Source organism: Triturus cristatus, chromosome 8 (assembly GCF_964204655.1).
Source record: "Triturus cristatus chromosome 8, aTriCri1.1, whole genome shotgun sequence".
In the NCBI taxonomy this organism is placed as follows: domain Eukaryota; kingdom Metazoa; phylum Chordata; class Amphibia; order Caudata; family Salamandridae; genus Triturus; species Triturus cristatus.
This window is the reverse complement of record NC_140591.1, coordinates 1,568,312,090-1,568,323,380: the sequence shown is the minus strand read 5'-3', so window position 1 is coordinate 1,568,323,380 and position 11,291 is coordinate 1,568,312,090. Positions and strand designations below refer to the sequence as shown.

Sequence of the window (11,291 nt, the reverse complement as noted above, 5' to 3'; positions counted from 1 at the left end):
ACTCTACATTAGACCCTCCTTCTCTCTAATTAAATTCTGTGGGAATCTGAAGACCTGGCTTTTCAATTAATCAACCAATCATAGGCAGGGCTAAGCATATATACCCACTCAGCGCTAGGATACGATCACTGGTGATAGTGTGCTTTAAAAATACACATAACAAATCTGGCCTGTACAAATATCAATTGCAGCAGATACAAGCCAACTAACCTCCAAGCACTGGTGCACTTTCAGCTTACAATTGTCTAGTTGTAAATTAAAACAAGAATTTGAATGAAACTAGTTTGTGATTACTATTTTAGGCCAAAGCAAGTGCATTCTGGCAGTAGATAGCAGTGTCACAGTACACAGAGTCCTAATACAAGAAAAAGTAGAGTTCATAAAAAGGTGAAACTTCTGGGGAAAACACACAGAAAATGCAACTTTTCTGCAGAAGTTTAATGAGTACCGTGTTTATTTATGGCATAATATTCCAACTACTTTCTGGTACTTTAAAGTAGTATGTTCCAAATTAGTGTATGTTCTTTGAATAGCTTTGGAAGATGCAGTGCCTGACCGTGTTGTTTTCTAGTCCTAACTGTCCACACCAATCACAGTTCTTAACAAGTCATGTTGACTTTATACTACAATACTGCACTCCTCTAAAGTCCAGGACACCAATGTCTTGCCCAAGAAATAGCGTGGTAAATTGCACAACTAACCTGAATATAATGACTGGCTGTGATAATTAATTTTATCCTTCTCCATTGTTTTTTAATATCATAAATCCCTGTGTGCTCATAGCAACACATCTCATTGCTACAGTTAGGAGTTGGGTTTATACTAGTCTCTGATGTCTGGATAACACCAGTGGATTCCGCTGTGGTGTAAAATAAAATAAATGCATTATTTGCCTATCTACTGGCCTATTTATCTGTTCATCTCTCTGTTTTTATGCCAACCGGTCTATCTTTTCAACAATTACAAGACCAATAAGAACTCTCTGCTTCCAAGAACATGACAGATTCATAAGTCTCAAGCTGCTTAATGCTTATGCACCATTTGTTAAAGCTGTATTTAAAATGGCAAACTGAGAATGTTAGGTTCTGTCATTAGTTTATTTCTTATGTAGTGGTTCTACCATGTGTGATTGCTTAAAATAGGCTGTATACAGTCCCACATATATCTTTGCTGATGATACCACTTCTGTAAAGAAGCCTAAAATAGATATAATGCAGACACGCTTGAGAAGATGAGGACCTAGAAGTTCCAAAAGGGTTAAATGCATACCAGATTTTTAGGATGTCCACAATAGACATATCTGTATGTAATGAATGCAGCTTGAGGCTAAAATACACATTCAGTGATCATCCTGAAAATCTGACATGTATCGGACCCTCCTGGACTTAAAGTAAGAGTTCCAGGTTCAAACACATTGTCACTACATTGTAATGTATTTATATACTGATAGCAACTGCAGATTTCTTTGACTAACTGTACTTTTAAATACTTTAAATCATAGATCAGTCTTCATTTGTACCAAAGGCCGTCATGGCATCTGTCAACATGAGCAATATTCACCTTACATCCTTTCTTCTGATGGCCTTTCCAGGGGCAGATTCTGCAAACAGCTACATTTCTCTTGCTCTGTGCCTTGTGTATTTTCTCTCTATTACGGGAAATGGCTCAATTTTGCTCATCATCAGAATGGACAACCATCTCAGAGAACCCATGTACCTATTACTGTCTATGCTTGCGGCCACAGATATGAGCCTGGCTCTTTCTACTTTACCCACAGTGATCAGCGTGTTCTGGTTTGGCTACAGAAGAATACACATCTATGCTTGTTTCACTCAGCTGTTCTGTATACAGACACTGTGCGCAATGGAATCCGCCATTTTAGTGGCCATGGCATTTGACCGCTATATTGCTATATGTCTCCCTTTGCGATATAACTCAATATTGCACCCAATCATTTCAAAAATAGGGCTGGTTGCTGTTATCAGAGGGGTGCTCCTCATGTTACCCACACCTTTTTTGCTAAACAGGCTACCCTACTGTGGCAATGATGTACTCTCCCATGCCTTCTGCTACCACCCAGATGTGATGAAGCTCGCTTGTGCAGATACCACCATCAACAATAAATATGGCTTGGCTGTAGTACTCTCCACATATCCTCTAGATTCACTTTCCATCCTGCTTTCATATGTGATGATTCTAAAGACACTCCAGAGCAAAGCAAAGCAAACAGAAATCTTGAAGGGACTGAACACGTGTGTGAGCCACTTATGTGTTGTCCTTCTGTTTTATATCCCTCTAATTGGTCTGACATTGGCCCACAGGTATGGGCAGAAGGATTCACCCCTTTTGCTTGTCATGATGGGTGGGGTCTTCCTTGTCATACCACCTGCACTGAACCCTGTAGTTTACAGCATGAAAACAGCAAAGATCCGCAAGGCCATTCTTAAAAAGTTACGGGCAAAATAGAAGAATGAAAAAGTTTTGGGCAAAACAGTAGGGATTAAAAACTTTTATATTAGCTAAGACCTTTACTGGAATATGAATGCCACCAATATTATACATATATTAGTGTGTAACCTAAAACTCTCAATGAAAAAGAACCTTAAATGATTATAGGAAACTAGTCCTTTCAATAATTGTGCTGCTCAAGTTTCTTTATTGTTTGTAAAATCTTCAAAGGAGTGAGTCACTGCTTGGTAAACATGCACCTAAGCAATGTCTCTTTTTTTAAAGCTGTAGCATATTGGCATAATATGCACTAGGACCCTTGTGGTTCTTGGGCAGACTCGAGATAGGAGCTGCGTAGTATGCTGCGAGGTGACAGGGTGTGGTTATCCTGAAAGTATTATGTAGAGCGCAGTGCATGACTGTATGCTGAGGAATAAAGAAGTGTTTAACTACAGCTCTTGTGTTTTGTACTTCATCTGCATTCTCCAGGGCTGGGAAAGATGCTACATCATTTGAGTAGGGAGGGATATGGTCCCCAAAGAAAACGAGGCTGCTCTCCCTGAGAGTTTGCAATGGCACCGAAAACTGCTTGTGCATGCCACGTGTGCCTGAGATTCGGGCAAAGCAGTCTGTGACCGGCATAAGTAGAGTTAGGGCCCTGCTCTAGTTCCTACATGGCCAAAAATGAAAGGGAAGGCCCTGCATAGGAGCACATTAAAAACTCCTGCCAAACACTCTCTAATTTCCCTCCTCCTCCTTCTGGAACCCATCTCTCCTCTTGTCCCCTCCAAGCAACACCCAAACCAAGGCCCACTGGTCCAACTTTGACATTTAAGATGACCTTTCTATCTTGCAAATTCTCTCCTCTTTAAAACCGAACACCCACTTCAATGACCCTCTCCCCGCCAACTGCTTGGCAGTGACCTCCGCACTCATTGTTCCCGTCTGGACTACCATTATCAATGCTTCCCTTCTCCAATGGACCATACCTGACTCCCTGAAAACCAGGCAAGTCATCCCCATCCTAAAAAAACCCACTCTGAATCCGGAAATACCAGACAACTTCAGACCTATTTTGAATATTCCTCTTCCCATTAAAGTGCTAGAGAAATGTGTGCAGCTACAACTTAGCCAACACATCGCCAATTTCAATTTACTTGATGACTTACAATCTGGGTTTAGGCCTGGGCACAGCACTGAAACTACTATTCTCCACATCGTAGACGATGCTCCCCTAGCACTTGACCAAGGCAAAACTGTCTTCTGATCCTTCTGGATCTCTCCTCGGCTTTCGACACTGTCAGCCGCGAGGAACTTTTTGAACGCCTCGAACACAGGATGGGTCTAGGAGGTACCGTCATCAAATGGTTCGGTCCCTTTCTCCAGAACCGCACCCAGAGATTCCTAGTCAACAATAACCTATCTGCTCCCTCCCCGATCTCTATCGGTGACCCACAAGGCTCTACTCTGTCCCCTACCCTGTTCAATCTCTAACTTGAACTCTTAGCTGAAATTCGTCGCACGGCCAACATCTCCTTCCACATGTATGCTGATGGTACTCAGATATACATCAAAATCTCCTCTCTTGAGGAGATCACTTATCTGAATGATGCCCTGCAACTGACTGTCCAATGGCTCACCAACAACCAGTTAAAACTGAATGCTGAATGCCCAAAAAACGGAGATCCTTCTTATCTCCCCCCCAAAAAAATCCAATGACATCCTGGAATGGACGACCTCGATCACAGCACTCAACTGCACCCCTACCATAGTGGACTCTGGCAAATCTATCTGGATAACCTTGGAACGCAACTTGAATATGCGCGATCACATCAACTCGATGGCCAAAACTGCCAGGTTCCATCTGAGCTACTTACGTAACCTAAAACCCTTCTTTGAAACTGCCGACCTAAAAAACGCAGTGCAGGTGTTAGTTATCTCCAGAATTGAATATGGCTGCTCTACCCTATCTGGCCTACCAAAGACTTCGACGGCCCCTCTAAAAGCTTGCCTTAATGCAGCAGCTAGACTCCTATCTGGCTCAAAATTTTTTACCCTATCTCACCGCATCTGAAGGCCTTGAATTGGCTTCTTCTCAACTCAAGCTGGCCTGCATCACTCACAAAGCCTTGTACATGAACTCCCCGGCATATCTCGCCCAGAAAATTGTGATATCTGGGAGATCCAGAAACTCCCGGTCCACCAGAGACCGTGTGCTCCAGCCACCCCTTTTCCGCAATGCAAAAACATATAACCGAGCATTCTCTGGGGCTGCACGAAGAGTCTGGAACTCACTTCCTTCCTTCATCATAAGAATACCTTCTCTGTCGCTCTTCAAAAAGGATGCAAAAACCTTCCTAATGAGCAATATCCTCCAATAACGCTCCTTTGTTGCGCATATCGCCTTTTTCTTGGCTTGTTTCTGTATATAATCTCCTGTATTGCCAGGCCATCTCCGTGTACCGACTCTCACACCTACCATTGTTCTGCCATCTCTCTCTGACTTTTAATATCATTGTCTCCTCGTATACAATCGCTGGTTTTATCTTCCTATCGCTGACATGTTGCTCGCTGCGTTTGGAACTGTACTGTTTATTGTATATATCGCTGGCCTCTGTCGTACTGTAGTCATGACCCTCGCTGATTTTGGAACTGTACTGTTTATTGTATACATCGATGGCCTTTGTCCTACGGTGGTACTGTCCCTCGCTGATTTTGGAACTGTATTCATTATTGTATATATATCTGGCTCTTGTCCTTCTAGTGTCAATTCTAACCTCCATCCTTGTATTTTGCCTATGCCATCCCATTCGTAATGTGTATATCTCTGTAAAATGCTCTAATACCCTAACGGGTCATGTTCACGCTATATAAAACCTAAAATAAATAAATAAAACCGTCGGTGAATCGGTCAACGGAGATGCTGTGCTATACTAAAAATACGGATCAATTACTCATACAAATCTGAAAGATAATGACAGCAGTGACCAGGTACAAGAAACAGAGAATTTACTCACCATCAAAGATAAGTGACGCATTCTGCGACCTCGGCTCGGGCGTTGTGAGCCAAGTGCAAGTGCAAGGGTTGTGTTCGCAGAAGTTACAAGCAACCAGATACCGCAAAACCGGTCTGAGGTGCACGTCCTCTCAATGGCAGAAAAAGAGAGTGTGAAATACAATGCAGCAGTGTTTCTGAAGCCACCTCTGCCTTTTGACACTTCTAAGACACAGAACATTTTCTTGCAAGGTGGGCTGCATGGATTGAAGCATTTGTTGAATTCATAGATGCACTAGGAGAAAAAGATTCAAAGAAGATGATCAAGTACTTGTAAAATATTGCAGGCGATGGAGTGAATGGAGTGCTAAAGAAAATCTCACAGACTGATGTAAAAACATATCAAAAGGTAAAAGAAGTGTTAGAAGCCGAGTTCAATCCAGTGCCGAAAGTTGACTATGACAGGTATATCTTCAGCCAAGCATGGTATCTGGTTGGTGGAACAATGGATGAATTTGTTGAAAGACGGACACGTGGTTAAACAGCTCATCTCATCCCATTATAGACCTACTAGTACCCCTAGTCACAAGACCATTCGACTAGATAGATCCAAGAAATACGGTGGGGGAATAGCATGTATCTACCGTAACAATCTCTCAGTATTCCAATTGGAAACAATCACTCTAACTACATGTGAATATCTTTGCATCAATATCTCTTGCAACAATAAACCCAATTGCAATATACACACCGTCTATCACCCTCCAGGTGATAACTCACTGTTCATTGAACAGATCATGGAAATCATCACAACCAGTGATAATCTTCAAGGGCCCCAGATCTTCCTTGGAGACTTTAACCTACACTGGAATGACCTGAATGACCAGTCAGTGAACAGCCTAAAGGCCTTCCTATCAAACCATGAGTTGTCCCAAATTTGTGACAGGCCAACAAGGGTGAGACTCTGGACCTTATAATCTCGAAGACAGACAACTTCATCTTGGAGTCCATTAGCCCCTGTGACTGGACAGACCATTATCCCATCACCTTCCTAATCAATTTAAGGGTGATTCAGAAGAGAGGGCAACCGAAGAAAATAAAACAATGGAAAAAGAATCTTCGTAATATAAACCACAATGAACTAAAAACCCTCTACAACAATACCTTGACTCCACAGACCAACATGAAAAACGTCAATGACCTCACAGACTTCTACAGTACTTCCATATTGGAAGTCATAGACTCTGTCGCTTCCGTACAACAAAAAAATATATCCAATAAAAACTCTAAACCCTGGTTCAACAACAACTTGAACTCTGAAAGACACAATCTAAGACCAGCAGAAAGAGCCTGTAGATCCTCTCCATCCTTGGAACTTCTAAAATGCTCAATATCAGTGAAGAACACATACAATAGAAGAATAAGGCAAGTGAAACCCAATTTCTTTAGAGCACAACTTGACCAAGCCAGAAATAGACCCAAAAAACTAATTGAAATAGTCAAGCAACAGTCATGCAACATATCAAATCTGTTAGGCACTGGAACCAGCACTCACCCAGACTGAGAAAAACTGGCTTCCTTCTTCATGGAAAAAAACCAGAGTAAGAGTGAAGTACAACTAGTGAATGAGCTACTACCGGCTGTCTCACTCACTTTTTCACACACCACCCAGTATACTGAAGGGAGTGATCCATCCAGGTACCCCTCCAAAAACAATGCCTCTTGGAACACCTTCTCTTTAATCAACGAAAGTGACATTTACAACATTCTTTCATCATTAAACCATCTATTAACATAAATGGCCCTCTACCTCCATCTATATTCAAAAGATATAAAATCCTTCATTTTCTCCCTGTGTTCTAAGATTGTTAATGCCTCCCTACGTCAAGGCACTATCCCGGATTGCCTAAAAGCAGGACAAGTAACCCCCAATTAAAAAAAGATCAGACTGCTCTGATCCTAATAACTTACGACCCATCTCCAACATCCCTACTCTTGCGAAGCTCCAAGAAAAATGTGTCCAGATCCAGCTCTGCAAACACATAGACAACTTTCAACTCCTTGACCAACACCAATCAGGTTTCCGTCAAGGTCACGGCACTGAATCAGCACTCACTCATGTCGTGGACGACATATTAAAAATGCTTTATCAAAATGATTAATGCCTTCTGATACTGCTTGATTTATCTGCCGCCTTTGACACGGTTAAACGCGATAGTCTACTGAAACTACTGGAACAAAGCACACACTTATCAGGGTCGTATTGCAATGGTTTTCTTCATTCCTCCAAAAGAGATCCCAGAGAGTCAAAATGAATCAATCCCTGTCTAAGCTCCATGCAATCACTCTTGGCCTTCCACAGGGATCTGCTCTCTCACCCATTCTCTTTAATCTATTCCTGGAACCACTGGCAAACCACTTAATATCCGCTAAGATCCACTATCATATGTACGCTGATGACACTCAGCTGTATCTCAAAATCACCTCCCCAGGGGACATTATATCCCTCAATTATACCTTGCAAAATACACATCTCTTGCTCACGGATAACCATCTCAAACTCAATGCTGCCCAAACCGAATTCCTTCTCATATCACTGCCGAATAACATCCCCAAGATCGATCTTTGTTTGAAACATCTTACAGCCCTCAACTGCTCTCCTCACATCATAGACTTTGCTAGATCCTTGGGTATTACATTAGACAAACATTTGAATATGCAGCACATTAGCACAGTCACCAAAGGAGTACATTACCAGCTGATCATTCTGTGGAAAGTTAAACCCTACCTCCCACATGAAGACCTAAAACAAGTGGTCCAAGCTCTTGTATTGCCCAGACTGGATTATGATTGTGCCACACTATGTGGATTACCTCAAGTTGGCCCCTCTAAAAGACTCCCTCAAAGAGCCAACAGACTCATCTCCAGAAGAAAAAAATATACATACATCTCCCCGGCCCTAAAATCTCTGAACTGGCTACTGTACAAGGCAAGAATTCAACAAATAATTGCATGCATGACTCATAAAGTGCTATATTTCAATAACCCCAGATATTTGGCCAAAGAGCTAGAAAAATGAGGGGGCTGCAGAACCTCGCGAAGTACGCACACCCTGCTTCTGAAACCCCAATTAACCCATAAAAAGAAAACGGGCTCCAGAGCTTTCTCGGTTGTTGCACATAAGATATGGAATTCTCTGCCACCGGATGTTTGTCTAATCACATCCTTCAAAAAAGAAACAAAATCTTTTCTCCTGACTAAGTTTTTACCATAAGACAACATATCTTATTGAAATGTAACCACGCTAACTACTCTATATGATGCTTGACCATCCTATTGCTGACTATTTTTTTTGATCAAGCTTATTACACTATTTACTTTCATTGCTGTGTTTGACATTCACACATGTGTCTATTTTACCAGTCCAACTGATACCCTACCTCTCTTCTTGTAAAGTGCTCTGATACCCACCAGAGTCATGTTTGCGCTATACAAAACTTTATAAAGAAAAATTGAAATAAAATAAATAAAGTTAATGCACTCTTTAAACATTGCATATCCTGTGACTTCACCGATGAAGAAGCCATGAGTTTCAGAATCATCGACAGAGTTCTTTCAGACTTGTTTAGAAGACGCATGTTGAGAGACACACACAGTTTGGAGAACATGCTGATGGCTGTGAGAGTAGAAGAAGGAGCAGAGCAACACGCTCCGGACATGAAAGCAGGAACAACTCACAATGAATCAGCCCTGACTGAAAATCAAGCTCATGCAGAAAAGTGATGCATGTAAGTCAACATCTTTAAAGAAATCAAAACTATGCTTTCGATGTGGATTTTCATTAAGATGGAGGGTAGGGGGGAATCCACTAAAAATTACTGCATTCCCCTCTGTCCATTTCTGTGTTCTCCCAGTTAATTTAGAGTGTGAAGCAAGATAGGGATTCCCCCTTGCCTTAATCTGCCATCTGAGAGATCCTCTAGGAAATCCTTGTGCCATGTTGAAATCCAACAGAACGCCCCCCCATTAAAATCAGCCCCTTTACATCATTGCAGTTCCAGACCATCTTTCAAGACTGCCATTGAAACCATGGTATGAATGTACAGACACAATGTTGAAATGTTCAAGAAGAACTACGAGCTCACTTCCAGTACAAGGTATTATGAGAGGTTATGGCATCTACCACCATTTTAGGTAATGGAATGGCATTGCAGAAATTATGTCGCTATTTTTTCAACTAAATAGCTTCATGGACGTCAATTTACCAAAATGTTACAGGTAGCGGAAGTGACATCATATGCACTTTAACCCACCCAATATGGAAATTACATCATACAACATTAGGTGCATTACAGAAAGTGATGCCATATAACCTTTGACCTGCTGAAACAAATAAAAAGCTAAAATGAGTACAAACTTAAAAAATAGATTCAATATTATAAGCAGAACAAAAAATTGCCAAACTAAATATGACTGTTTCTATCATCAAGCAGAAAAGTGCTTCACACGTTTAATGTCAATAATTTTATGAATACAAAAAAAAGTTTGCTTTTTTCCCATGATGCATTGTGTAACTTACCTGTGTTGAACATGAGGTTCAGCAATCAATTTATTACTTGACTTTTTGAACATTAGACTATACTTTGCTAATAGGAATGTAAATTCAGGTCTGAAAATAAATGTGAATTACAATTAAGGCTCCCTGTTTTCCGTTTTTACTGATGTTTACAGATAAATACAGACAGAAAAACATTTATTTTCCTGTCTGTATTTATTTTTAAAGGTGGATAAAAACGGAAATTGGGTTGTTTTTGAGTGATTCTGTATGCTGTCAATCATGACTGCCAGGACAATAACTGTGTAGATTGACAGGCAAGGGGATTACAATTATATAGGGATTTTAATAAAGAGCCTTAAACAGCAGTTTATTTGCACAACCTTGATACAAAAATTTACATATTTTCTTTCAGGTACATGTTTTACCATCTGAGTATGTATATACCATTGAACCTGTCAGGCGTTCAGACTCGAGTGCACATTAACTGGTCAAATAAATGCAGAAATATACACATTTCAGCTTCATTTTTTCACAAAACCTAAAATAAATATGGATAAATACAGGTAAAATTAGCAAAATATAAATATGGATAATTACAGACGGAAATGACAAAAATATAAATACCATAAAACCGGGAACCCTAATTACAATCCATGACTTTCTGTTTATACAGCAAACCTACTTTCACCGTAATTTGAAATTAGTGGGGAAAAACCCACCTGTCCAAGTTATGTTGTGCTATTTATAAGGTGCACATTGTGCCATTGATATGGCTGCAGAGCGCCAATTGGCTTCAGTTCTTTTTCAACCTGGTTTCAAGGATTCCATTACAGATCATAATATGGCACTGTTTGTGAGTGGTAGTAAGTAGCATGTTGTTTGATGTTTTGTTGTAGATAATTATGTGTGCTATAAGTTTATAGGCTGTAAATGGTCAACTAGTCAAAATATTCTCACAAATATTAACTCATTGGACTTGGGTATTGCACGGCAGGTTTTTATGTATGTGAATTAATTGAAAGTATTGGATGATGTTGCTGTATACTGGTTTTCACCTGATAATTTATCATGACTGGGTGGATGATGCTAGTTCTTTTTAGATGCATACTGTTATTTGATGGGGTGTGTTGGTGATAGGGGAGGATGCTGTTTTGGGCACACTGATATAAATTTAAGTGTGGAGCAGCGTCATTTTGGCTCCACCCTTTAAGTTTGACTTGGCTACATATATGTTTATGTATGTCCTTAAATCTTCGCATGACTTAACTTTATTAATTTAATATAGTGAAC

At 40.5% G+C, this 11,291-nt stretch overlaps 1 protein-coding gene across 1 annotated transcript; it reads left to right on the top strand.

The window, feature by feature from the left end:
• Positions 1-1,530: 1,530 nt before the first annotated feature.
• On the top strand, positions 1,531-2,466 carry LOC146806186 (olfactory receptor 51G2-like). The gene has a single exon (XM_085620604.1). It carries the CDS (start codon positions 1,531-1,533, stop codon positions 2,464-2,466), a length of 936 nt encoding a protein of 311 aa, XP_085476730.1.
• The last annotated feature ends 8,825 nt before the right edge of the window (positions 2,467-11,291 follow it).

Bases quoted from the DNA above. Each gene is read 5' to 3' on its own strand.
- LOC146806186 (XM_085620604.1), top strand. From the start codon at position 1,531: ATGGCATCTGTCAACATGAGCAATATTCACCTTACATCCTTTCTTCTG.